Raw genomic sequence first — 27,709 nt, 5'->3', positions numbered from 1 at the left:
CCGAGCGCTCGTGGTTCCCGAGGGTTTATTTGGTGTCGTGGTGGGGGGACCCTGAGCTGTGTCTGAGTAGGGAATGGGACCTGCCTTGGGCCACCTCCAGGTGGATTTTGGGTCCCAGCAGAACTCCCTGAGCATCGTTAAAAAGGTGGAATTTTGGGGTCTCACCCCCACCTTGGGCACTTTCACTTGGGCTTCAGACACCATCAGGTCCCTCTGCTGGGGTCTGGGTCCCTTCCGAGCACTGCCAGGCCCGCCCTCTTTGGGGTCTGAGCCCCCCAAGCCCCTTGATTTGAGAATTCCCTCAATTCAAATTGAGGGATTTAAATTAAATCCCTCAAATTTGGGATCTCCCCCCCGCCCCTCCCAACATGGCGGCCTCCAGCGGCCGGGGGCACGTGGGGCGGAAGTGCCGCTCCCAGCATGGCGGCGCCCATTGCCGCGCCACTCCCAGTATGGCGGCGCGGGGGCGGAGCCCCGTTTGCCCCGGTCGCCGCGCCGCCCGCGGCCGGCGGGGGCGGGCAGGGCCGGGCCGTGACGCGGCGGCCTCGACGAGGCGGCGAAAGCGGCGGCGGAGCCGCATCCCACCCCACCGGACACACCGAGCGCCACCGCGGCGCCACTCCCAACATGGCGGCGGCGCTGCCCCGGCTGTCGCTGCCGCTCCCGCGAGAGGAGGGGGTGAGTCCTCGCGAGAGCTGGCGGCGGAGCGGCCGCCATGGAGGCGGGCGGCGGCCCCGGGCCGGGCCCGGCAGCGGCTCCGGCAGCGGCTCCGGGCAACAACAACAACAACAACAGGGCCCGCGGCGGGGCCGCCGCGCCCAACCGGGGCCGCGACATGGCCCGCCCGCCCAGGAAGGACTCCGAGGTCAGCGGGGAGGCGCTGCCCGCGCGGGGCCGGCCGCGCCGGGGCTCGGCGGGGCCTGCCCGGCCGTGCCGGTGGCTGAGGGGGTGCCCGTGCCAGGGCAGAGCCGGTGTGTCTGGTGTTTGACGGTGCCGGTGTGGCCGTGCCAGGGCTGTCCGTGTGTCCGGCGGTGCCGCTGTCCGTGGGTGCCGGTGCCGGTACCTGGGCGGTGTTTCCAGCCCCTCTTTGGTCACCGCCTTCCTCCCGGTCAGCCCCGGAGCAGCCGCTGTGCCGGAACCGGCTCCGGTACCGATGGCCAGGGGCGGTCCCGGTGCCCCCCGAGCCGCGGTGGCAGCGGGGCCGGAGCCCGGGGTCGGTGCCGGTTCCCGTCCATCCCATCCCGGTGTGACCGCGATGGTGGCTCGGCCCCAGGAACCCAATCCCGGGGCTCTCCCAGCCCGTCCCGGGGCTCTCCCGGTGTTCCCGGCCCGGAGCAGGGATGGATCCGGGAAGAGGGGTCCGAATTCCCCCCGAGGGGTCTGCTCTGGGTCTGCCCCTCGCTCAGAGCGGGTGCCCCAAAATCCTGCCGTGGCTCTGCCTTCCCCTCAGGGGTGGGTGCCCCGAAATTCAGGTGGTTTTACTGTGGATCTGCCTCTCCCGCAGGGGTGGGTGCCCCGAAATTTAGGAGAGGGTTTTGCTGTGGGTCCGGGTGCCCCGAAATTCAGGAGACTTCTGCCCCACTCAGGGCTGGAATCCCCGAAATTCTCTGGGCCTGCGTTGATGCCGCCCTGAAGGGAGCTGATATTTTGTGCTCTGAAGCTTCTCCTGGGTGTTTATCCCACCTCTCCAAAGTGTTTGGAGTAGTTCCATCCTCACTAATCCTGCTGGGAGGAGCCACGGGGTGGGGGCAGGCAGGGATAGCCCGAATTTTTTCCAATTCTGTGGGAAACGTGGGAGCTCTGAGAGCTCCCTGATCCCATGGGACCTGTTTTCTGATCCCACAGAATTCCCTCCCCGTCTCCTGCCGTTTTTATTGAGCTCTGGGGGTTCCCTCAATGTTTTGAGGGGGTGTTTGGGGTTGTTCTGAGAGCATTTTGGGGCGTTCCGGGGGTGTTTGCGGCGTTCTGGGGGTGCTGCAGCGGCTCCAGCCGGGCGATCCCTGCGGCGCATCCTGGATGGAGCCGCAGGGAGGAGGGGATGGGCTGGAGTTGCCTCGGTAACGTTTGTGCTGCTGCAGGGACATTCCTGGTCCCTAAACCGGGAAAAACAGCCCTGGATTTGCAGGAGGACGAGGTGAACTGTGGCTGCTCGGGGTTTTCCCTGGGATGTGCTGCAGCTGAGTTGGTTTTTCCCGGCTATTTTCAGGGCTATTCCGAGTCTCCGGACCTGGAGTTCGAATATGCAGACACGGATAAATGGGCAGCAGAGCTGTCAGGTGAGGAATTCTCGGGATGAGTCAATTAACCAGTGACTTCCTCTGCTGGGACAATTAGAGGAGCTCTCTCAGCTCCATCATTATCCTTAAACACCTGATGGATGTTAAAAGGGAAAGGATTAATTTAGGGAATGTTTTTAGCCTTCTGCTGGGTGGTGTTTTTTGGGGGAATTTTGAGTATTTGAGGCTAAAACTGCAGTTCCCAAGTTGCAGCTGTGCAGGTTTTTGGAGCTTCCCCTCTCTTGGCAGAGCTTTACAGTTACACAGAGGGGCCAGAATTCCTGCTCAACCGAAAGTGCTTCGAGGAGGACTTCAGGATCCACAGTAAGAGCTGTTCCAGGTGGAGGGACAGGATCTCTCTTCCTGCTCATTGGGATCTGCAGCTTTCCTGGGATGGGCAGCTCGGATCTCTGCTCTGTGTGGGCAGGGACAGGGCCCAGGGCAGGGCTGGAGCTGTGCCAGGGCAGGGTCAGGTTGGATCTCAGGGAAAGGTTCTTCCCCCAGGGAATGGTCACGGCCCCAAGGCTGCCAGAGCTCCAGGACAGGGTGGGATTGGTGGGGGTGTTTGTGCAGGGCCAGGGGTTGGACTGATGATCCCTCTGGATATTCCCTGAGTCCATGACTCATCTGGGAGGCAGAAGAATCCCTCTGTCCATCACATCCCTGGGTGTCCACTGCTCCCAGCAGCACCGTGTTCCCTGTGGTGCTGGATCCCTTGAGCATGTCCCATTCCCTCATCCCACTGCTGTGCTTTCCCATGGTGCTGGATCCCTTGGGATTGTCCATAAGTGTGTTCCATTCCCTCATCCCACTGCTGTGCTTTCCCGTGGTGCTGGATCCCTTGGGATTGTCCATGGGTGTGTCCCATTCCCTCATCCCACTGCTGTGCTTTCCCGTGGTGCTGGATCCCTTGGGATTGTCCGTGGGTGTGTCCCATTCCCTCATCCTACTGTTATGGTTTCCCATGGTGCTGGATCCCTTGGGATTGTCCGTGGGTGTGTCCCATTCTCTCATCCTGCTGTTGTGTTTTCCTGTGGTGCTGGATCCCTTGGGGTTGTCCATAAGTGTGTTCCATTCCCTCACCCCTCTGCTGTGCTTTCCCGTGGTGCTGGATCCCTTGGGATTGTCCATGGGTGTATCCCATTCCCTCATCCCACTGCTGTGCTTTCCTATGGTGCTGGATCCCTTGGCTGTGTCCATGAGTGTGTCCATCCCCTCATCCCACTGTTGTGGTTTCCCGGGGTGGTGGATCCCATTCTCTGGGTCCGGTGTCCGGCCAGCTGGTGGGTCTTCCTCCGGGTTGGCATGTTTTTCCCATGATGGTGGATCCCGCTCCCTCCCGGGGTTGGTGGCCGTGTTTTTCCCGTGGTGGTGGATCCCATTCCCTCCCGGGTTGGTGTCCATGTTTCTCCTGTGGTGGTGGATCCCGGTCCCTCCCGGGTTGGTGTCCATGTTTCTCCCGTGGTGGTGGATCCCGGTCCCTCCCGGGTCGGCAGCCGCGGTTCCCGAGGTGTTTCCCGGTGTCCCCGCAGTGCCGGAGCGGCGCTGGGCGCAGCTGGAGCGGGCTCAGCACCGCACCCACGCCATGCGGCTGCTGGACGGGCTGGAGGTGACGGCGCGGGAGCGGCGCCTGCGCGTGGCCAGGGCCATCCTCTACGTGGCACAAGGTGACACCGCACGGCAGGGACGGGGGGATGGAGGGCAGGGAGGGAGGCACGGTGTGGGTCTGTGGGATTTGTGTGCCTAATTCAGGGAAAATGTATTAAATAGGTGAAATAGATGAGTAACTTCTTGATATGAGCTATATATTTATATAATATGTTATATATATTGTATAACATATATGTGTAATAGAGATTATATTATGGCTTAATAAAATGTGTGTGTTGTATATTATATATGATATATAATGGATTTTATTATCGTATATTAATTATATATTATATAATTATATAATAAATTTATATCTAATATATAGTATGTACATACATATAATTCATAGAAGCTGTATATTCATAGAATATACATATATTACATATAACATATACTATATATAATATATATTATAATATATAATGTATAATATATAATATATAAAATATAACATAATATATAACATATATGTAATATAGATTATGTTGTCTTAATAAAATGTATATGTTGTATATTATATATAGTATATAATAGATATTATTGCCATATATAAATGATATAATATTATATTATTATATAATAAATTTATTTATAATATATGATATATATATGCAATTCATAGAAGCTGTATATTCATGTACTATATATAACATATGATATAGGTTACATTATATATTATTTAATTATATATGTTATATATTTAATTATATGTTATATACTATATATGATATACAATACACATTATAACTATATATAAATTATACAATATTTATATGATTATATAATAAATTATATAATATATATGTAATTTATTTGTATAATATATATATTCCTATATTATGTATAATAATATAGTATGTAATGTATATGTAATATACATTACATATATAATGTATATGTAATATACATTATATTATGTGTTATTTAATAAATTATATGTTTTATATTTTATAAAGTATATTATATGTTATTAATATATATAAATTATATAATATTATATAATTATATAATAAATTATATAATATATAATATATGTAATTTATATAAGTTATATATTAATATAACATATATTACATATAATAATATTTACTATATGTAATATAGATTACATTATGTGTCATTTAATAAATTAAATATATAGTGTAGTTTATAAATAGTATACGATATGTATTAAACATTATTACTATATATGTTATGTAATATGTATATATAAAAATTATAGACTGTGTATACATATATACATATATAAATTACATGAATTATGTATATAGTATGTTATATATAGCATATCTAATATGTTCTTATATATTATATATGTTATTTGTATATATGGTAATATATATGTTATATACTACATGTATACAATTATGTATTATATAATTATTGTACAAATATGCAATGATATGTTGCATATTTTATATGTTATATATAGTATATGTTATATACATTATATAAGAACATGGATGAATATATTATGCATACTCTGGCAATATATATTTATATAATCTATACATAACATGAAATATATTATGAAGTATATATTGCAATATATAATTTATGAAAATCACATATTTATATATTATATATTTTATTTAATATCGTATGTGTTATATATAATATAGTATATTACATATATAGCGTATCACATATATAACATATAACAATATACAACCTATCAATATGTAGTGTAATTAATATCCCATACTAATTTAGTGCAACAATTAATAATCAATATTTTCAATAATTCCCATTCCCCGTGGGTTTCATCCCCCCGGGATGATCCTCACGGATCCAGACACCTCGGAGCAGCCCGTCCCCGTGTCCCTGTGCCCTCCCAGCCCTGCCCCCCCAGGCTGTGATTCCATGGGGGCACTTCCAGCCTGTGCTTCCCACCTTTCCTGCCCCCCTCCCGGCTCCGTGCTCAACGGGTTCTCCCCACAGGGACCTTCGGTGAGTGCAGCTCCGAGGCCGAGGTGCAGGCCTGGATGAGGTACAACATCTTCCTGCTGCTGGAGGTGGGCACCTTCAACGCCCTGGTGGAGCTGCTCAACATGGAGATCGAGTGAGTGTCCCGGGAAAACACCCTGGGAATGGCCCTGGAGCAGCCGGGCAGGTCCCTGGGCTGATTCCTGCATCCACCAGAGCAGTTCCCAGCGTTCTGGGTGGATATGGAACGTAGGATTAGACCTGATACGTTCAATAATTTTTATTTTTTTTAAATATTTTATTTATATAAGATTTTTAATATAGCAGCAACATATATAAGTATGGTTTGTGTTCTATTTATAGAATAATAATTGGTTAAGTCCCAAAGTTCCTCCTGCTGTGAGGAGGGAATTCCTGGCAGGGCTGTCTCTCCCAGAGTAGGCTCTGGCACATGGGATGCCTGTGGCAGAGTCCAGATTCTCCCAGATCCTCCCAAAATCCCCCATATCCCCCCCAGATTCCCCCGGATCCCCTAAATTCCCCCAAATTCCCTCTGGGCTGTTTTCCCTCTGCAGCAACAGCGCAGCGTGTTCCAGTGCCGTGAGGAAACCGGCCATTTCTCTGGCTGACAGCACGGACCTGAGGTATGGAATGGGAATTGTGGGGCTGGAATGGGGGGGACAGGCTTTTCCAGGAGTTTTGGGGAGCTGGGACAAACCCTGGAGGGGTCCCAGAGCTCCGGGAGCATCCACAGGTGTCCCTCGTGCTCAGCAGGAACGGGGCAGGTTGGGGATGTGAGAGCAGGAAAATTTGGGAAAGGAGGGTTTTTCCAGCTTGGATTTGGAGAGACCTTTTTCCTGAGCACTGGCGTGGAATGTGAATGTGGTGTGGGCTGCAAACACTGGAAAAATCAATTCCATTCCAGCATATTCCAGGAAAACCTAAATCCCTGCAAACATCCACCATCCACCTCGTCCTCCTGTGAATCCAGGGCCGTTTTCCCTGGTTTAGAGCCCTAAACTCCCTGAAAACATTCACAATTCACCTCATCCCGCGAATCCAGGACCGTTTTCCCTGGTTTAGAGCCCAGAAAACGTCCCTGCAGGAGCCCAAACCTTACCTGGGCAACTCCAACCCACCTCCTACATCTCCATCCCGGGATGCTAGGTGCCAGCAGTGCTTCCCAAACTCCTCCCAGCTCATCCCAAGCCATGGTTTTTGTTGTTTTTTCCCCAGGGTGCTGCTGAACATCATGTACCTGATCGTGGAGACCGTGCGCCAGGAGGCCGAGGGGGACAAGCCCGAGTGGAAGAGCATGAGGCAAACATTCCGAGCGGAGCTGGGTGAGCATCCCGGAGCTCGGGATGGAGCTGCCCAGGCCTGGAAAGAGGGGGGACAGTGGGATGGGATTTGCCTCCAGGCCTTGGTTAAAACAAGGACTGGCAGCGTTGGGGTGGTTTGTGCTCAGCTTGGAAGGGCGAGCAGAGGGAGCCATCCGGCCTTTCCTGCTGCTCTTCCCGGGAAAAACACGGGGTGTTAGGGCTGTTGTTTCCTCTGAACACAGAGGTGAGAAGTGATGGGGGTTCTGAGGCCTTGGAGAGGAGAGGGAGCTGTCTCTGGGGTGGAATGGGGATGTCTGAGATGGTGGGGGCGAGACCAGGAATGAGGAATTCCTGGGATAAATTCCCCATGTGTGGATTCCAGGAGCCCCCCTGTACAACAACGAGCCCTTCTCCGTGATGCTCTTCGGGATGGTGACCAAGTTCTGCAGCGGCCACGCCCCACATTTCCCCATGAAGAAGGTGCTGCTCCTGCTCTGGAAGACTGTGCTGGTGAGGAGAGGCCGTGGGATGTGGGATATGTGCTTGGATGCTTGGCACAGGAGGGAATTCTGCCCTCAGATCGGGCTGTAAAACTGCTCCATCCTCTTCTGGCATTCAGTTTGCACCTTGTTAAACCCAATCCCAGGCTTTGCCCCGCAGGGAAGTGTTGGATGTTGGGATCTGGAGCTGAGTGGGTATCAAGGAGGGACCCAAAGCGAGGTCCCTGCTGGGATCCAGGAAGGGAAAGCTCTGGACACTCCAGTTGTGGATTCCTGGACACCCTCCTGTCACAAGGACAAGGGGGGAACAGGGACAGGCAGCTCCTGTTTTACACCCTGGAGAAGGATTTAGACCCCCCAGGACAAGAAGGATATTGAGGGGCTGGAGCGTGTGCAGGGAAGGGAGCAGAGCTGGGAAGGGGCTGGAGCAGCAGGAGGGGCTGAGGGAGCTGGGGGGGCTCAGCCTGGAGAAAAGGAGGCTCAGGGGGACCTTCTGGCTCTGCAATCCCTGACAGGAGGGGGGAGCCGGGGGGGATCGGGCTCTGCTCCCAGGGAACAGGGACAGGAGGAGAGGGAATGGCCTCAAACTGTGCCAGGGGAGGGTCAGGTTGGATATTGGGGAAATTCCCTTCTGGAAAGGGTGTTCAGGCACTGGCAGGGGCTGCCCAGGGAGGTTTGGAGTCCCCACCCCTGGAGGTGTCCCAGGAAGGCCTGGCCGTGGCTCTCAGTGCTCTGGGCTGGGGGACCAGGTGGGGATGGGGCACAGGTTGGGCTCGGTGACCTTGGAGGGCTTTTCCAACCTCCGGGATTCCACGACTGGGATTCTGGAGAGCGGTTTTGGGAAGGGCGGGCGGAGCCGCCCCGGGAGCCCCCCACGCTCAGCTCGGGGTGTCCCTTGCAGTGCACCCTGGGGGGCTTTGAGGAGCTGCAGAGCATGAAGGCGGAGAAGAGGGAGATGCTGGGGCTGCCCCCGCTGCCCGAGGACAGCATCCAGGTGATCCGCAACATGAGGGCGGCGTCGCCCCCCGCATCCGCCTCCGACCTCATCGAGCAGCAGCAGAAACGCGGCCGCAGGGAGCACAAGGTGGGGACGGGGACAGCGACAGGGGGGACAGCAGGGAGGGGGTGGTGGCATCAGTGAAGCATGGTGACATCATCGAGGGCATGGGGACATGGCTGAGGGGGTGGTGACACCCACGAGGTCTCTCCCAGGGGCAGGAGCAGACCCATTCCCATTCCTCTTTCCCCCAGGCCCTCATCAAGCAGGACAACCTGGACGCCTTCAACGAGCGGGATCCCTACAAAGCCGACGACTCCCGGGAGGAGGAGGAGGAGAACGACGACGACAACAGCCTGGAGGGGGAGACCTTCCCCCTGGAGCGGGACGAAGTGATGCCCCCCCCCACCCAGCACCCCCCCAGCGACCGCATCACCTGCCCCAAGGGGCTGCCCTGGGCCCCCAAGGTCCGGTGAGTGCAGGGGGGGACGGGGGGCGCAGCTGGAATGGGGGCAGGAAAAGAGGCCGAGCCTCGGGTGGAGGAAGGGGTTGGGGGCAGGGTGGTCACTTGGATGGTTGTTTTTTGGGGGTGGATGGGTTGGGTGTCATCCCCTCCTCAGGCTTTTCCCTGGGGGCTGGAGCTGGGGCATTCCAAGGGGGACAGGGAGAGGTGACTCTTCCCTTCCCCCTTGGCTGCAGGGAGAAGGACATCGAGATGTTCCTGGAGTCCAGCAGGAGCAAATTCATCGGATACACCTTGGGCAGGTGGGGCCAGGGCTGGCCAGGGTGTGGGGGCAGTTTGGGGGGCTTGGGAAAAGGCCAGTTTGGGGGGCTGTGGGAGAGGCCAATTTGAGGGGGCTGTGGAAGAGGCCAGTTCAGGGTGGGGTGGAAGAGGCCAATTTTGGGGAGCTGGGGGAGAGGCCAATTTGGGGGCTGCTGTTGCCTCCATGTGGCAGCAGCAAAGTCCTGGCTGGCTCATGGGTCCTTTCCCACCCCTGGGGGTCCCTTCCCCACCCCTGGGTGCCCCAGCTCTGCTCCCAGCCTGGCTCTGTCCCTCCTGCAGTGACACCAACACGGTGGTGGGTCTGCCCAGGCCCATCCACGAGAGCATCCGCACCCTGAAGCTGGTGAGTCCACCCAGGAATTCCCCCCATCCCTTCCCCAGCCCCTGCTCCCAGCACAGCCCAGGGTGGGGTTTCCTAAACCATCTCCCCCTTCCTCAGCCCCAGGGTGGGAGCAGCCTGAAGTTCTCATCCCATCCCTGCTCTCCCAGGCTGTCCAAACCACTTCCTTAGGGGGCTTCATCCCTTCCATGGGGCGCTTTATTCCTTCTTGGTCTTCCTTTGCTCCTGGGATTGTCCATAGCTGAGTCCAGCAGCTCCCACCCTGCCCATGAACATGGGCTACCCCTGGGACAGGGATCCAGGAGGGATATTATGGGATGGTGGGAGCTGAGGGGAGGGGGCTGTGCTGACCCCCCTGTCCCCCTGCAGCACAAGTACACGTCCATTGCCGAGGTGCAGGTGCACATGGAAGAGGAATTCCTGCGCTCCCCACTGTCTGGAGTAAGTGTGGGATGGTTTGGGATGGGATGGGATGGGATGGGATGGGATGGGATGTTTGCTCTGCTGGGAAGGGGTTTCTCTGGGCTGAGGGTCTCCTGCCCTTGGGATCCTATCCCATGGCTCCTGGGATGAGGTTTTCTGGTCTCTCCTGGCTCCAGGGGGAAGAGGAAGTGGAACAAGTCCCTGCAGAGATCCTGTACCAGGGGCTGCTGCCCAGCCTGCCCCAGTACATGGTGAGCTGGGAGCACTGGGATCCTCTGGGATCAGTCCCTTCCCAGTGGTGCCTCCCAGGTTTATATCCCTGGCCACACCCACACCCCTGCTCCCCTCCCCTCTCCATCTCCCCCTGCTCCCCAGATTGCTCTCCTGAAGATCCTCCTGGCTGCAGCCCCCACCTCCAAAGCCAAGACAGACTCCATCAACATCCTGGCAGACGTCCTGCCGGAGGAGATGCCGTGAGTGCCCCGGGGCAGGGGGCTGGGAAGGGAAGGGGGGACAGGAGGGACCAGGAAGGGGTTGGGTTGGGGCTACCTGGCTGATGTGACCCTGCCCTGCTGCAGGAGCACGGAATCATGGGGTGGTTTGGGTGGGAAGGGACCTTAAAGCCCGTTCCAGGGGCAGGGACACCTTCCACTATCGCGGGTTGCTCCAAGCCCAGTCCAACCTGGCCTTGGACACTTCCAAGGACGGGGCAGCCACAGCTTCTCTGGGAATTGCCTGCCAGCCCCTCCCCACCTCCCAGGGAAGCAGTTCCTGCCAGTGGCCCCCCTGTGTCCCCAGGACCACGGTGCTGCAGAGCATGAAGCTGGGCGTGGACGTCAACCGGCACAAGGAGATCATCGTCAAGGCCATCTCGGCCGTGCTGCTGCTCCTGCTCAAGCACTTCAAGCTCAACCACATCTACCAGGTTAGAGGGTCTGGATCCTCCTCACTTCCCCATTTTGGGGGAATTTAGGCACGGGCAGGACCCCCCTGGTCCCCCTTCACCTGCTTCTCCCCTCCCCAGTTTGAGTACATGGCCCAGCACCTGGTCTTTGCCAACTGCATCCCGCTCATCCTCAAGTTCTTCAACCAGAACATCATGTCCTACATCACTGCCAAGAACAGGTAGGGCAGGGGGGCTGCTCCTCTGCATCCCTGTGGGCTGTGGGGAGGCTTCCTCTTCCTCTTCCTCTTCCTCTGCTTCCTCTTCCCTCTGGAGTTGCTCCCTGGGCGCAGGCACAGCGGGCAGTGCCCACCACAGCTAGTCTCTGGTGGGTGGGAGGTGGGGTCTGCGTTGCCCCCCAGGCCAGGGGGGTCTGGGAGGGATCAGTGGGGGCTCTGGGGGATCAGCAGGACCCCCCCTCTCCTTCCTGCAGCATCTCTGTCCTGGACTATCCCTACTGTGTGGTGCACGAGCTGCCAGAGCTGACGGCTGAGAGCCTGGTGAGTCCAGCTGTGCCAGTCCTGGGGGGCTCCCCCACCCAGCTCTGGCACCCTCAGCACTCCTGTGCCCCTGGGGGCTTTGGGGAGGATGGCAGATCCCTGCTTGGGGTCAGTTTTGGGCCCCTCGGGATGAGAAGGACATTGAGGGGCTGGAGCGTGTCCAGGGAAGGGAAGGGAGCTGGGAAGGGGCTGGAGCAGCAGGAGGGGCTGAGGGAGCTGGGGAGCTGAGAAAAGGAGGCTCAGGGGGGACCTTCTGGCTCTGCAACTCCCTGACAGGAGGGGGGAGCCAGGGTGGGTCGGGCTCTGCTCCCAGGGAACAGGGACAGGAGGAGAGGGAACGGCCTCAGGCTGTGCCAGGGGAGGGGCAGGTTGGACATGAAGAGGGATTTTTTCCTGGAAAGGGTGTTCAGGCACTGGAAGGGGCTGCCCAGGGGGTTGGTGGAATCTCCATCCCTGGAGGTGCCCAAAAATCCTGCGGATGTGGCATTTGGGGTCATGGTCAGGGGTGGCCTTGGCAGTGCTGGGGGATGGTTGGACTTGGTGGTCTGGGAGGGCTTTTCCAACCTTACCAATTTCATGACTGGATCATTCCATGCCTGAATACTCTTTGGACAAGCCCCCCACAGCCTTTGCTCATCCCTGCTCCCTTCCCTGTCCTGACCCTGCCTGTCCTCCCCGCAGGAGGCCGGAGACAACAACCAGTTCTGCTGGAGGAACCTCTTCTCCTGCATCAACCTCCTGCGCATCCTGAACAAACTGACCAAGTGGAAGCATTCCCGCACCATGGTGAGGGCTGGGAACGCTCTGCAGCTCAGCCTGGCTGCACTGGGATCTCACTGGGGGCTTGGAACACCTGGGGGCAACCCAGCCCTCGGTGGGGAGGGAGAGGGGAGCAAGGGGGGATGGAAAGGGGAGAGGAAGCTGAGGGGGGGGTTGACACAGGACCCCATCCCATCCATCCCATCCCACCCACTCCACTCCATCCTGTCTCACCCCACCCATCCCACACTCTTCACCCCGTCCCATCCCACCCCACCCCTGTCCTCCATCCACCCCATCCCACCCCATCCCTGTCTCATCCCATCCCACCCCACCCCATCCATCCCATCCCACCCCTGTCCCACCCCATTCCACCCCATCACCCAATCCCATTCCACCCTCTCGTCCCCCCATCTCATCCCCACCCCATCCTACCCTGTCCCATCCCACCCCACCCCATCCCACTCCACCCCATTCATCTCCTCCATCCCACCTTCCTGTCCCATCCATCCTATCCCTGTCCTCCATCCCACCCCCCATCATCCACCCATCCATCCCACCCCATCCTTCCCATCCCATCCCATCCCATCCCATCCCATCCCATCCCATCCCATCCCATCCATCCCATCCCATCCCATCCACATCCCATCCCACGCTATCCCATTCATTCCACCCTGTCCCACCCCATCCCCATCCCATCCCACCCCATCCCTGTCCCATCCCATCTATCCCTGTCCCACTCCATCCCACCCCATCTACTCCATCCCATTCCACCCTGTCCCACCCCATCCATCCCATTCCACCCCATCCTAATCCCCCATCCCCCGTGTCCCGTGGCAGATGCTGGTGGTGTTCAAGTCGGCTCCGATCCTGAAGCGGGCGCTGAAGGTGAAGCAGGCCATGCTGCAGCTCTACGTGCTCAAGCTGCTCAAGGTGCAGACCAAGTACCTGGGGCGCCAGTGGAGGAAGAGCAACATGAAGACCATGTCAGCCATCTACCAGAAGGTTCGGCACCGCCTCAACGACGACTGGGCCTACGGCAACGGTACCTCCCGGCATTCCCATGGCATTCCCATGGCATTCCCATGGCATTCCCACGGCATTCCCATGGCATTCCCGATGCCTTCCCGCTCGGGGGGCTCTTGCACGTGGGGCGGGGTGACCTTGGCTGGCTGACCTTGACCAGTTGACCTTGACCAGGTGCCCACCAAGCTGCTCTTCCCAGTTCTTTCCCAGCCCTTCCTACCCCTTCCCAGCTCAGTCAGACCCAGCCCAGCTGAGCCAGACCCAATCCAGAGGTCTGGGATGCAGGAGGGATTTCGGGTGGAGGCTTTGCAGGGCTCAAGGGCTGTGCCAGGTCCCTTAGGCTGAAAACCTTGGCTTTTGCCCTAAATCAGGCTGGAACAGCAGGTTCAGTGCCCCCCTCACCCCCCCATCAGGATTTGGGAGCCGGGATGAGGGGACATCCCAGTTTTTCGGGACTCATTTTTGGCCCCAGGGGTCCGAACCAGCGGCGTCTCCTGTTGGAGATGCTCTGGAGCTGCTGCTCCCGCCCTGGCCAGGACCTACAACCCCCTTTTCCCTGTGCCCTGAGCTGTTTGCTCTCTCTCCTGCCCAGACCTGGACGCCCGTCCCTGGGACTTCCAGGCCGAGGAGTGTGCCCTGCGCGCCAGCATCGAGCGCTTCAACTCGCGGCGCTACGACCGCGGCCACGGCAACCCCGAGTTCCTGCCAGTGGACAACTGCCTGCAGAGCGTGCTGGGCCAGAGGGTCGACCTGCCCGAGGACTTCCAGGTCAACTACGACCTGTGGCTGGAGAGGGAGGTGTTCTCCAGGCCCATCTCCTGGGAGGAGCTGCTGCAGTGACGGGACACACACACACACACACAGGGGGTGGGGACGGGGCAGCTCTGCAGGGGGGGTGTCTGGAGATTTTGGTGATGGGAGGGTGGTTGGGGAGAGAGGGTGGGGTTGGGGGGGTCCTTGCTGAGGTGCCATCCTGCCCCTGTGCCCTGTTACAGCTCATCCCAGAGCTGAGGGGAGGAGGGGGTTGGTGTGGTGCCCTGGGGGGGTCTATAGATCCAGGGATGTGCCCCCCTGGGATCTCCCCAGCCCTGGGTGGGATCTGCCCACCCCTGGGTGGATTTACCCCCCTCTGGGTTTGTGCCCCCCCCCCCGAGGTTGCTGTCAGGGGCACCTGCCCCTCCCCAGTGCCCCCTCCATCCCAAAAAAAGGGGGGCAGGTGGCAGTGTGGGAGGGGGTCCCTTGGGTGGGACAACAGGCTGGCCCTGCCCAGCCCCTGCTGGGGGGCTCGAGGGGTTTAGGGGGGTCTCCCCTCACCCCCAGGGGGGGATGAGCTGTATATAAATTATATATATTTGGTGATATCTCTGCCCTGAGTGTGCCCAGGCTCTGTCTGTGCCCCCCACCCCGAGCTGGGAGGGGGGGTCCTCATCTCCCCCCATCACCCCTCCCGACCCACAGGGGTCCTGATCCGTCCCCAGAAGGTTCAATGTTCCCCCCTCTTGTGGGACGAGCTCAGGGCTGAGCCTGTGGAGCTCCAGGGGTGAATCCAACCCTGATGGTCACAGCAAACCCCATTCCCAGAGCCCACCCCAGATCCAGGTGTGAATTTCCCCCCCCACCCCTGCTGGACTTCATAGGCAGTGCCAGAGCCGTAAATAACTTATTAAAAATGTGGTTTATTGCTAAGAAATGAAGAACCAAATCCCCCCTGCCAGGAGAGGGGGGGGTGAGATGTGGAGGGGGGGAGCACCAGGCTGTGCCAGGTTTGGGCTGAAAACCCTGGGGATTGGCCCAGATTGGGCTGGAGCAGCAGGTTTGGTGCCTCCCCAGGAGGGGGTCCAGGTGCCCCACCAGGGTGTGTGTCCCCCCCTCCCCCAGTCAGGATGGGACAGGGTGACATCACAGTTTTGGGGGGTGTTTTTGGTTCTTGGAGGGGCTTGGGGTGACTCCCCCCAGGACCCCCAGAGAAAATGAAATGAGTTGGATGCCATGAGGTGACTCCCCCCATTCCCCCCCCCAGGACTGCTCATACAGGCACCACCACTCAGACCCCCCCCAAAATGGGGAACCTCACCCAGATTGACCAGTTGTGCCCCCAACACTTCCACTTGGGGGGGGGGGGTCCCACCTGGGGGGATTAAAGCACCTCCCACCTCATCCCTACAAGGGGTAACAGGTGACACCCCCCCTCCAAGGGAAACAGGCTTCAATTTGGAATCTTTACCCCCTCAGCCCCCACCCCACGGATTTATTGCCCATCCCGGGGGGCTCCAAGTGCTCCAGAACTGGGGCTGTGCCAGGGCTTGTCCTGGGGGCTTATTTCCCCCTTAAAATGGGGAACAGAAAGGACTGGGGGGAGGCTTTGGGGGCTCCTTGAACACAGCTCTGCCCCCAGTAAACCCCCCCTGAGCACCAGTAGCTGTCCCAGTCCAGGGAGGGCCTTCCCAGTATGGGACTGGGAGTGGAAGAGCCCAATTTCTGCCAGTGCTGGTTGCACTGGGAGGGGGGGTGAGCAGCCAAATTCCAGCTGGGGAGGGCAGAGGAACCCCCAAACACCCCATGTCCCCTGCTGGGAGGGGAGGGCTGCAAACCACCGGGAATCTCCATCAAACCCCCTCCACCAAAGGTGCTTGGGGGGGCTCAGGGAGCCGCTTTTGGGGTCCTGAGCTGCCAGTGCCAGCCTGGGGGGTGGTGGGAGGGGGTGTGTGTGACCCTCTTCCCTCCCCACAGCCCCCCTTTACCCCCTCCCCAGTGCAGCAGCGTCGTGCTGGATTCAGGAAAACTCCTGGAGATCCTGGAGATCGGGGTGTGTGTGGGGTGGGGGGGAGGTGATCCCACCGCCCCGCTCCCAAATCCTGGTGCCGGGGATGGGGGGAAGGAGGATCAGGTGGCCCAGCCCAGCAGGTTCCCGGCCCCCTCTTTGCTCTTCATCCTCAGCGGCATCAGCGGGGGCGCTTTGTAATCGTGCTGGGGGGTGGGGGGCTCGAAGGGGTGGGAGGCCAGGCCCGGGGGGGCAGCCCGTGCAGGGAGTAGAGGCCGCTGATGGCGGGGGGGCGCCGGGGGAGGCGGGAAGGGCCACGAAGCCGTTGCCGTGGGCGGGGGGATACGGGGACAGGCAGGGGGACGGCAGGGGCTCGGCGGGCAGGAGCCCCAGGGGGCTCCCAGGGCTCGGCCACAGGTTGTTCTGCAGCTGAAAAAACCAAAATAAATAAATAATAATAATAATAAACAAACCCAAAGTGAAATTGTGGGGGGTGGGGGGGCAAAGGGAGGTGAGGGTGGGGATGACACCCCACCCTCTCCCCTCAGATCCCACTCGTTCTGTCTTTAGTCCCTCTTAGCTCTCCTTCAGATCGCACTCACTCCCTCTCACATCCCCCCCTCCCACCTCGGATCCCCCTAATCTGCCCTTTGGATCCCTCTTATCCCACCTTGGGCCTCCCTCATTTCCCTTTTCAGACCCCCCCTTGGCCCCCCCATCGGATCCCCCTCAGGTCTCCCCCAGCTCCCCTTTGGATCCTCCTCATTCCCACCCACCTCAGATCCCTCCCACTCCCCCCTCAGATCCCCCAAGCCCCGTTGGATCCTCGTTTTTCCCCCTGGGATCCCCCTCATTGTCCCCTCTGGGATCCCCCTCAGACCCCCCCCAACCCCCCTCGCCTTTTCTCTGTTTTAAGGCCCTGCAGGGGGGAACGAACCTGTTGTTTCCACCCCGGGACAGTTTGGCCTCAGGGATGTGGGTGAAGCCGAATTTTCAATTATTTTTATGCTTTTCAGTATTTGGGGAGGGCGGTTCTGTAGAAAAGGGAGGGGGGGAGCAGGCAGGAAGCCCTGATGGGTCTCTTAAGGTGGGGGAACACCCCAAAACCTGCCCCAAAAGGGCACAACCCCACGGGAGATGGAGTGGGACACAGAGCAGCTTCTTTCCTGCGTGTGGAAAAAAATGCTCTTTTCCCTCTTTTCCATCCAGGGCCACCCTTTTCCCGAGGGTGGAGGGAACCGCGGGGTTCGTGGGGGAGAAAGGGAGGGAATGGGCGATGTGGAACACCCCCGGTTCGGGGGGACGAGCTCCTTCCCCCCGGGAATGGGGGACATCGCTCACCTCCTGCATTTTCCCGTAACGTTCCCGTTTCCGCCACTTGGCCCGACGGTTCTGGAACCAGACCTGGGGATGGAGGAAGGGGGGAGTTAATGAGGAGTGGGGACCCTCCCCCTGCTGCCCTCAGCCTCTCTGCCGAGATCCACCCTCCTTCCCGCACGGAAAATGCCCGGACGCGGTGCCCCCTCCTCCCGGAGAGCCGAGCTGAGCGCAGGGACCCTGCCCGTGCTCGAGTCCCCAGCGGCCTTTTCCGCTACAGACAGTGGGAATGGCTCTTATCCCGCCTGGAAAAACATCGGTCCCGCTCCGTGAGTGGCCCTTTCCCCTCCCTGGCGCTTCGGAGCCTCGTTTATCCCACATTTTGCTGCGGGACGAGGCGGTTTTGGGGTCCTGGTGTCCCTCTGTACCGGGGTGGGGGGATCTCTGGTGCTCCCTGGGGCGGGAGCGGCTCCAGCGGCGATTCCCGGGGAGGAGGAAAGAGGAGATCGGGATACTTGGCTCGGGCCTCCTGTGTTACAGGTGATTTCCTCCAAATCCACCCCAAATCCAGGCCCCGGTGGGCGCTGGGTGGGTTCAGGCTCCGGGGGGCACATCCTGAGCCTTGTCCTCGCTCCCGCCCCTGGGAAGGGCAGTTCCAGCTCCCGGTGGGAGCTCACTGCCTTCATTCCCTCCCTTCTGGGAGTGCTCCAGACTCCTCTTCCCACCTGGAGCCACAACTCCCCCCCAGAGACACTTCTGGAAGCAGCTCCCGGCGGGTGCGATGCCGGTGGAGCCCAGGATAAGGGTCGGGCTCATCCTGCTCCACATCCCAGGATGTGCCACCCCCAGCCCCGCCCGTGCCGAGCTCCCGGGATCCCTCCTGGGCTGGGGAGGGGGCTGGGAATGACGGATTCTGGGGGGGAGGATGCTCCGGGAGCAGGTTGGCAGCGACCTCCCAGATTTCGGCTTCTTCCCACCCCTGGGGTGCTGGAGAGAGGGGAAAAGGGGCAGAGTTTTTAGAGGCAAACAGCGCCCACATCCCAGCGGCGGGTGACGGGCACACGGAGCAGGATTCCCCATCTGGGATTGAACATAATCCTGGGAAAACCAGCTTCCACCTCGGCATGGAGGAGGGGAAAAACACCTCCCAGCCCTGCCTGGCAGCGGCCGGGGTGTCCATTCCCAGCCCTCTGGAGCCAGAGATCCGTTCCTTACCTGCACCCGCGCCTCCGTCAGGTCCGTCCGCAGCGCCAGCTGCTCCCGCGCGTAGACATCGGGATAATGCGTCTTCTGGAAAACCTTCTCCAGCTCCTCCAGCTGGAACGAGCTGAAGGTCGTCCTGTTCCTCCGCTTCTTGCTCTTGCTCTTGCCCAGGGGCTCGGGGAGCTCGGGGACCCCGCGGTCCCTCAGGGCCCCCAGGGGCGCTGCCAGCGGGCACCCCAAATCCCCCGGGGCTCTGTGGGGGGCTCGGCAGGCTCCGGGAAGCGTCTGGAAGCCACTTTTGCAGCCCTTCTCACCTGGGAGGGGGAGATGTCAGTGAGGACACAGCCCCATCCCATCCCTTATCCCGAGGGGTTGGGAGACGGCTCCGAGAGAAAGGACTCGCAGCGGGGCAAATCCATCAGTGGGGAGGGCAAAATCCCGCTCGAGGCGTGGGAGATGAGGGCAGGAAAAGCCCCCCGATGGGGTGGGAAAACCTTGGATGGAGCAGCGGGGGGCTCAGGGACCCACTGGCAGAAAAGCCCCGAGGGGTGGGAAAAGCCTGGATGGGGCAGCGGGGGGCTCAGGGACCCGCTGGGGTGGGGGTAGAGGAGGGGGGCACGGGGTTGTCTTGCAGACGGGGCTTAACTCCCCCGTTCCTCTCCTCCCGTTCCCTTCCCCCCCAGGTCAGAGCCGAAGGACCCCAGCTCTGGGGGTATCGAGCCCCCCCAAAACTCTTGGAAAGGTGTAAAAAACACGCTCCCCCCCTTTTTTTTTTCTTTTTCTTTTTTTTTTTTTTTTCTGGAGAACTTCCCTTCCCCTGGGATGAGGGCAGGAAATTTGGGGGCTCTCCCCTTCCCCTCTGTGCTGGTCGATGGGAAGGGATCGAGGCTCGGGGGTCGCCCCTATCCCCCCGCGAGGGTTGTTTGTCCCCACGTGGGGACACACAGAGCTCGGCGACTCCGAGGGGGCTGTTGGGATCCCGAGGAGCCGAGCCGGGAAAGGGGGAGCTGAGGGGGGAATTAGGGGATGGGGGGAATGGTTTGGGGTCCCCCAGCAGTCGAGGGGACACAGGGAAGGAGACAACCTAAAAATGTTAGGTTTACCCACATCCCACCCCAATCCCCAGCTCCAGGGATTTGGGGTTCCTGGGGGAGCGGATCACTGGCCCCCCTCGGAGGGGCAGGATCAGGAGAATGCCTCCTTTGGAATGGATCCTCCTTCCCAGCCCTTTAACCACCATCCCAAAGGAGCGGGGGAATGGGGTCCCCAAAACCCCCCAAACGAGCCTCTGCACCTCCCAAACCAGCCCCTGAACCCCCCGAACCAGCTCCCGCCGCGGCCTTTTCCGGCCTTTCGGTTTTGATTTTTGGTTGTTTCCTAATTAAGGCAATTTGGGGGTTACGGCGCAGCCGAGCCCGGGTGCAGCTGCTTTGGATTAATGGGTAAATGGAATCTGGGGGAGGTTTGGTGGGACGGTTGTTCCCCGTTCCCCTCCCCGGTACCGACCTGTCCCCGCTCCCGGTCGCGGATAACGGCGAAGGGATGACGCCAAATTCCCGTTTCGGCCTCCGAAGGGCTCGGCCGGAGGGTTTTAGTGATAAAAAACAAGCCCCACTAAAGAGCAGAGCGAAGGCGAAACCCCCCCAGTATCACCAAAATCAGGGAAAATGCGACCAAAATAAACGCCCACTGCACAAAGCATCGAGTTTGGGTTGTTTTTCCCTCCTTTCCAGAGGCAACGTGGAGCGTTTCCGAGCGGGTTTTGGCACTGGGGACAAATAAATAAAATGCCCAGAAAGAAGGAAAAGGCAGGGAGGATCGGGATCCAGGCACGCAGCTCAATAAACACCGAGACAGGGGGGACAAAAGATGGGAAAAAGGGAAGGCAGAGATATTCCCCCTCCCCTCTCCTTCCTAAACTGACACCCCCCGAAAGATTCGGCGGCGCTGGGGGAAGGGGCAGCTGGGGAACAGCTGCACAATTCCTGGGATAGCGGGAGGGGAAAGGAGAGCTCGAAGGGATCATTAGCGAAGGGATGGAGGCACGGAAAGGGCTCCAGGGAACGGCAGCAGGTAAGCGCTGCGGGATCATCCCGGCATCCCCAGCCCGCTGTTCCCGGGGTGTTCTCTACCTGTTCCCCCCCGAAGGGAGGGGGGGCTTTGCTGGGTCCCACCTGGTTCCCATTTCCCCCCGCGCCGCTGCCTTTTGCTTCTCATATTAAAGCGAAACGGGGGATAAAAGAACCCGGGGTTCTCCGAGGAGACCCCGACGGGCCTGGCCGGGTCGGTGCGGGGAGAAGGGGATGAAGCCGGTCCTGCCCGAGCCTGGAGAGGGGAGCGGAGCTCCAGGAACCCCGAGCCGAGGGGAACCGGGAGCTCTGGATCTCCGGAGCCGGGTACCCGGGGGGAGCCCGGAGATAGCAGACACCGGGAAACTGGGATTGCTGGAACCCCGGGGAACTGGGAGCGTTGGAGTCTCGCACCCGGCGGACCAGTGCCCCGGTCCGCCCACCCCCGACCCCAGAGCCCCCCCGGCTGCTGCCTCCGGTCTTGCCCGGGGCGTTCCGCGGACGGGGCGGCTTTCCGGTCTCCTCCGGGGAACGGGGCCGTTCTCTGCCCCCGGTAACGGGCACCGACCCCGCTAAGGGGCTCTGTCCCCGCCGCTCCCCGCCCGGGCCGGTCCTGCCGTCGCAGCGGGGCCGGGTCTCTCCCGCCGCCTCTTCCCCCCTCGTTTCGGCAGAATGGGAACCATCCCGGACCCCGCGCTCTGTGTCGCGACACAGTCCCGGCCGCCGACACTCGGCGACACCGGCGCGGCCTTTGCCGGCTCCGGTTCCCGTCGGGGGGATGCCCTGGCGGTCCCCGATGGGGCCATGTCGCGACAGCGGCCACCTCACTGAAGCCGCGGGGGAGAATGTGGGCGATAGGACCCTCGGGGGGGACGGGGGGGTCCCGGCAGAGCCCGCGGGGGGGGCAGAGAGGGCGAAGAGAAGCAGAGAAGGGGCCAGGAGGGGCTCGGCGGCCGCGCCCTCCCCCCATCACCCGGCGCTCCCCCGGTACCTGCGGGTACCCCGGGCGGGTACGGGGGCTTCCCATGGACGGCCACGGCAGGGGGGCCCGCGCTGGAGACCCCGGGTATCGGGGCTGAGCCCGGGCCGGCGGGCAGCGGGCGGGGCGGGGGCTGAGCGGCGGCGGCCGCCGGGGGCCCAGTGGGCCCAGGGCGAAGGCCGTGGGAGGCCGCGGGACCCCAGGGGAACCCCCGGGCCGGCGAGGCGGGGGGAAGGCCGGGCAGCCCGGAGCCTCCATGGCGCAGGTTGGAGGGGCCGGGGATGGGCGGCGGGAGCGGATTTTGTGCAAGGGACCGGGAGGAGGGGGACGTTTTTGGGGGGTGGAGTGGGGGTGATGGGGAGGAGGGAGGGATCGCCCGGCAGCCCCCAGCCCAGACACCCCCACCCACCGCACCCCCCACTCCACAGTCACGTGCGTCGTCCCAAGCGCTTCGTTAACCCTCTAATCCCAAATCCAACCCCCCCTCCAACCCGGGGGCTCTTTCCCGAGTGGGTCAGACCCTCCATCCTCGGGGCAGTGGCCGCGGGAGGAGCTCTGCTCCCCCCTCCCAGTGCTCCCAGTGTCTCCAAGCCACAGGAAGTGCCCAGGGCCCTTCCTTGACTTAAAACTCCATCCCTGTCCGCTGAGAGCTGCGAGAAATCCCAGGCACGGGGAGAAACTTCCATTCTTCCAACGTCCTCTGGATTATTTTCCCCTTCCCAGGGTCTACTGGGGCAAGTTGGTTCAGGGATGATTGTGAACCCGGGACGTGGAATCCAGATCGGGAATACGGGATTGAGGGATGGTGGTCACCCTGGGACAAGGAATCCAGGCAAAATCACCACCCTGGGACACAGGATCCAGGGATGACAGTGATCCTGGGACACAGAAGCCCTTGGAGCAGGAGCTGGGAGCTGCTGGGCTGGGTGCTGGTTGCTCCAAGCACAGAGGAGGTCCCATCCTGCTTCCCACGTGTCCCTGCCGTTGCTCCCACGCCCCAGGATTTGGATCCTCTCATCCCAGGATCCTGACTTTGGCTTTGGCAGTGGGGACAGAGCAGGTCAGAGCTCACCAGGACTTTTTCCCTTCCCATTTTTACTCCTCTGCTCCCCAGGACTGAGGGTTTGCCTTGTTTGGGGTGAGGGGATGCAGTTTGGGGGGGGGGAGTTTTTGCACAAAACAAAGGGGGCAGATTTGGCATTCAAAGCCTCGGAGAGGGGATTAAACAAAAGGGCCGGGAGAACTGAGCAGAAATCTTGGCCCGGGGGTGTGTGTGTGAAGTTTTACCCTCCCTTTGCCGTTTTCCCCCGGCCACAACAATTTTCGCTGCTCCTTGGGGGTCATTCCTCGCTCCAGCTCCAGGGAAAAACGGCCCTGCAGGTCTAGGGGGGCTGCAGGGCAGGGGATGAGCTGGGTGGGAGCAGCCAAAAGAGGCGGGGAAGGAGCCAGGAGAAGGAGCCAGCAGATCCCAGATGAGTGTTGGGATAACACCGGCCATAAATAACGTTATCACTTTTATTGGTGTTGGTGCTGCCGGGGCAGGACCTTTATCCAGGCACCGGAAAAAAACCCTGGAACGATGAGACAATCCCATTTCAAAGAGTTCATGGCATAAATATAATGTCAGCCCCTCTGCCTGGGCTGAGGGTGGGGTGGTGTTTGGGGGAAATTGGTGGAGCAGCAGGAGAGATGGATTTGGGGTGTAAATCACAGCTGGATTTTCCAGCCCCTGCTCAGGGAGAGGCAAATCGTGGCTGGTTGCTCCAAATTATTCTTCTGGAGGCCTTTGAGGTGCTGGTTCTGCACTGGGAGGGGGTTTGAGAGGGCAGTGCCCCCTCCTCACCCACCCTGGGCATTCCCTGATGGTGGAAATTCCCCAGCTGGAGCTGCCAGGACTTTTCCAGTTTTCCACTGCCCTCAGCTCCCTGTGTGCTGGAAACTGTGGTTAAATTAAGACTGGGAGGCCTCTGGCACGGCACAGATCATTGAATATCCTGAAACACAACTCCTGGAAAGGCTGCTCAGCTTTGACTCCTGGGTTTGTCACTGGTGTTGAGGGGGATTTTGGAGCAGGACGAGTCTCCCCACCTGGGGCAGGGCTGTGGAGCAGGACAGGCTTTGGAAAGGGATCCCTGGGATCCTCCTGGGCAGGTGGAGAGGCCTCAGGCAGGTGGGGTTTGGGGGGTTTGGAGCTGAAGGCAGCGTGAGGTTGGTGAGATTTTAGAGGGAAGGGGTGTGTGGTGTCTGTTCCTGGAGCTGCCAAGGAATTTGGTCCCTTCAGTGGACAGGATTCCAGGGATCTTCTGGACCTGCCACCAATCCCTCTGCTCTGGGATTTCCTACCTGTGGAGCCAGGCCAGGGGGTCTCATCCTCCTGGATTTAGGGGTCTCATCCTCCTGGATTTAGGAGGAGCTCATTTACCACTGACCAGCTTTTTTTTTTGGGCACAGGATGATCCCCCACCCGTTCCTTGGCCGAAAAGCTTCCAGGGAAACTTCTCCCAACATCCCAGTGCCCGACTCCGACATCTCCACAGGCGGAAGAGCTGCTGGGTCAGCTCTTGGATCGGAATGACCTTTTGTGGCCCAGTTTTAATTGGATTTACCACCAAATCCAATTAAAGGCGGCGTCAGCAGAGCCACCAAGTGCAGCAGGAGGACTCCAGAGGGATCCTCTGAGGGAAAACTCTCCCTGCTTTCGGTTTCTCTCTTCTTGTTGAGAGGAGGATTTTTTTTCTCTCTCTCTCTCTTTGCATCCCATTGATTTATTTTTTTTCCCGACCGGAGCTGCAGCTCCTCCGTTGGGATCACGGGGTGTCCTGGAGCTCTGCAGGGTGGTAGAGATCTGTGGTTTGTAGGAACATCCCCTGAGGCTTTCCCAGCATGATCCAGAGCCTTGGGAATGCTGGGGAGGGGCTGGAGCAGTGCCTGATGCGCAGGGAATGGGCTTCTCCTTCCCTAGGGATGCGTTTTCCCTCCCAGCCCCAGGGTTGGGAGATGGAGATGACCACCAGCATCATCATCCTGGTCCGATTCCACCCCCTGGGCTTTTCCTCCAGGAGGGTGGGGTTTATTATTTTATTTCATTATTTTTTTTTAAGGATTTTTAACAGCTTTGGGAAGAAATCCCATCCCTGGAAGCCAGTGGAGGAAAAGCTGTGGATTCCTCTGGAGAGCAGGGGGGGCATCTCAGCTCCACGTGAGCTCCAGGGGACAAGGGACAGTCCTGGGGACAACTGTCCTGGTGGCATTTGGGCTCCCACGGTGCCTCCATCCTGTGGTATTCCTGGTGTTGGGAATTCCGAGCCCAAGGCATTGGGGGATGTTCTCCAGCTCTGCCTCTCTACCCCAGGGAAAAGAATTCCTGGTTTTTCCCAGCCTGGTGACACAAAAGGAGCTGGGACAGCTCACAGAGGCCTTCGTGGCTGAACCTTCTGGGGACACCCGGGAGGTTCTTCCCGGTCCATCCCCAGCCTTTGTCCGTGCCGAATATCCCAGAAAATCCTGCAATTCCCAATGTCCTGCTCCTCACAGAGCTCCAGCCCGAGCTGCAGTTTGATTTTGCTCAGGAATGGGTGCCTTGTTGGCAGGAAAACCGACTCGAAATAATAAATATTTCAGTAATAGGGGGGAAATAATGAAGTAATTTTAATGCATATTTGTTTATTTGTATGAAACAGATGTCGATATAAAAATATGTATTTGTAAGTTTGTTATTTTTAGATAAAATATGCTGTTATATAAACATGCATGCATTTGTATAAAATCTATATAAAATAAACATTTATATAAAATATATGCTTTCTATAAAAACAGATATTTATATACACAATTTACATCTATTTTTTCGGTTGGTCACAACTCCGGGTTTGTGTCAGGGAAGTGGGAGGTGGAACTGGAAACCAGTCGGGATCAGAGAGTTGGGGCTGGATTTGGGATTGGGATCATGGAACGTTCCCAGTTCCAAATCCCACCAGAGCAAAAGCACAAACACGAATATCCCCCCCCGTGGGTTCCCTGATCACACTCGTGTCTCACAGGCACATTGTGTGGATTTAGAGCTGCCAGTTAGATACAATTTAAATATTAATATTACTTTATTGAACACATTAATACAATATATTACTATTTTATGTATTTTATATTATATATTTTATATAATACATATTATTTATATAATATATATAATGTATATAATGTATTAAATACACTCTATTATATATGGTATATTATACACACTAGATTGCATTATATTAATTAGGTAATATTAATTACATTATATTTATTATGCTATATTATTTTCTAACACCTTTTTATCCCTGGAAAGACTCAAGGCCACGTTGGAGCAACCTGGGATAGTGGAAAGCTGAAATGGGAAGAAGCTTTAAAGGTCCCTTCCAGCCCAAACCACTCCAATAATTCTATAATTCCATATACAAACATTAATATTTACATATAAATAAGTGCTTAATCATTATTTTATATTGAAACATCAGTCCACATTTTTATAAATATATTTATTTATAGCCATACTGATAATTTAATGCCATGCAAATGTATCATAATTTTGCCCACAAACGCCGTGTTTGTTCCCATAAAACTTCATATTTTCAGCACGGGAGAACATTAAAACCATGGAATTTTGTGCCTGATAAGGGTGAACATGTGGGAATCACATGCAAACGCTCACAGAAATCCCTAAATTAGTATAAATATATTAAATTTCTGTAGCTTCTGCTTCCAGGGGCAGCGAGGAGGGATAACAGGCGGACCCCCCAGCGCTGCCAGCGGGGGGATTTTTCCCGGAAAACAGCGAATTTCCGCACAAATTCCATTTTTAGCGATTTTTTTTCCCTTTTTTTTCCGCGCTGTTTCAAACCCCGACGATCCCGTTTTCATTCCCGGCTCTGGATCCGGAGCCTCGATCGGTGCCAGCCGGGAATTGATGATCCAACCGAGGGATCAAACACCGGGAAAAGAAACGGCGGGGCCGGGATTTTATCCCGGCGGGAACTCCGAGTCCCGGCGCTTTTGTTTCCCGCTGCATTCCCAAGGAGTTTTTCCTTCGAATTTCCAGGACTTCCCTTCGCGTTTCGAGGAGGAAATCACGATAAAAATCGACGATGTTTTGGCTCGGCTCAAAGAGACGCGAAAACTTCGTGGTTTTGTGTTTTTGTGTTTTTTGGTTTTGGTTTTTTTTTTTGTCGCCGCCGGATGAAAATTCCAAGCTTTTACAAATAAATGGAGTGGCCTTTTTGAGGAGCTGCGGGAATAAATCGGTTTAACTCCCTCGGGCTGCTCCAAAGGGAGGATCCGGCTCCATCCTCGCCCTCAGGGAATTCCACCAGCGGGGCAATTCGGGCTCATAAACTCAATTTTACGCCGGGATTACTCCACGGATCCCTTCTCCCGTCGCTGTCCTGGAATGCCGGGACTGATTTTTGCTTTTTTATTTTTTAAAAAAGGAAGATTTGTGCTTGATCCGTGCGGAGGAATTTCAGGTTGCTTTGGGAAGCGCCGAGTTCAGGCTTGTTTTCCTTCCAGCTGCTCCAAAATATGTATTATAGAGGGGAAAAAAAAAAAAAGGGGGAAAGGAAGCCTGGAAGCGGCAACGAGTTGGGATTTGGGAGAGGTGCTGGGACTGGATGTGTTTTTGCGCCATTAATCCCACTAAAAGTTGTGTAACTGGGAGCAAACCGGGTCTTTTGACTCCCAAAATATCCGATAGCGCCTGGAAAATCAGGAAGGGAGGGAATAAATGGGATTTATCCCGTCTGTGATTAAAAGGAGTTTATTCCAATATTTTCTTTGCTGGGAAGTGGTCGGATTCGAACGGGTTCGAGGTTTTTTTTAATTTATTTTATTTTAGACTGACAGTGGAGGGTTGGAAATCTCTAATATTGCCGTTAAAAAAAAAAAAAAAAAAAAGGG

General features: G+C 57.0%; 2 protein-coding genes across 4 annotated transcripts; one reads left to right on the top strand and one right to left on the bottom strand.

Annotated features, from left to right (window-relative positions):
• Nucleotides 1-524: 524 nt before the first annotated feature.
• STRIP1 (striatin interacting protein 1) lies at nucleotides 525-14,817 on the top strand. 3 transcript variants are annotated; one of them, XM_050327112.1, is made up of 21 exons: nucleotides 525-678; nucleotides 2,207-2,276; nucleotides 2,526-2,600; nucleotides 3,809-3,943; nucleotides 5,871-5,991; nucleotides 6,431-6,499; nucleotides 7,092-7,198; nucleotides 7,560-7,687; nucleotides 8,579-8,761; nucleotides 8,929-9,146; nucleotides 9,374-9,439; nucleotides 9,738-9,801; nucleotides 10,168-10,239; nucleotides 10,398-10,472; nucleotides 10,597-10,694; nucleotides 11,020-11,146; nucleotides 11,246-11,346; nucleotides 11,598-11,664; nucleotides 12,346-12,450; nucleotides 13,264-13,468; nucleotides 14,042-14,817. In XM_050327112.1, the coding sequence occupies exons 1-21, from the start codon at nucleotides 628-630 to the stop codon at nucleotides 14,287-14,289; spliced, it is 2,385 nt and encodes a 794-aa protein (XP_050183069.1). In that variant the 5' UTR covers nucleotides 525-627; the 3' UTR covers nucleotides 14,290-14,817. The 3 variants fall into 3 exon arrangements, with proteins under 3 accessions (XP_050183069.1, XP_050183067.1, XP_050183068.1); XM_050327110.1 differs by lacking the exon at nucleotides 525-678 and adding an exon at nucleotides 702-865; XM_050327111.1 differs by lacking the exon at nucleotides 525-678 and adding an exon at nucleotides 2,024-2,134.
• Nucleotides 14,818-16,275: 1,458 nt separating this feature from the next.
• On the bottom strand, nucleotides 16,276-22,036 carry ALX3 (ALX homeobox 3). The gene is given in 7 exon segments (XM_050327145.1): nucleotides 16,276-16,452; nucleotides 16,455-16,507; nucleotides 16,510-16,639; nucleotides 17,552-17,614; nucleotides 18,743-19,044; nucleotides 21,791-21,865; nucleotides 21,868-22,036. Coding segments are annotated over 7 exon segments (912 nt in total). The 3' UTR covers nucleotides 16,276-16,332.
• Between the last annotated feature and the right edge of the window lie 5,673 nt (nucleotides 22,037-27,709).

The sequence above is a fragment of the Myiozetetes cayanensis genome, unplaced genomic scaffold, assembly GCF_022539395.1.
Source record: "Myiozetetes cayanensis isolate MyiCay16 unplaced genomic scaffold, myiCay2020 scf32, whole genome shotgun sequence".
NCBI lineage: Eukaryota > Metazoa > Chordata > Aves > Passeriformes > Tyrannidae > Myiozetetes > Myiozetetes cayanensis.
Note: the sequence above shows the minus strand (reverse complement) of the source record. Positions and strands in the feature narration are given on the sequence as shown.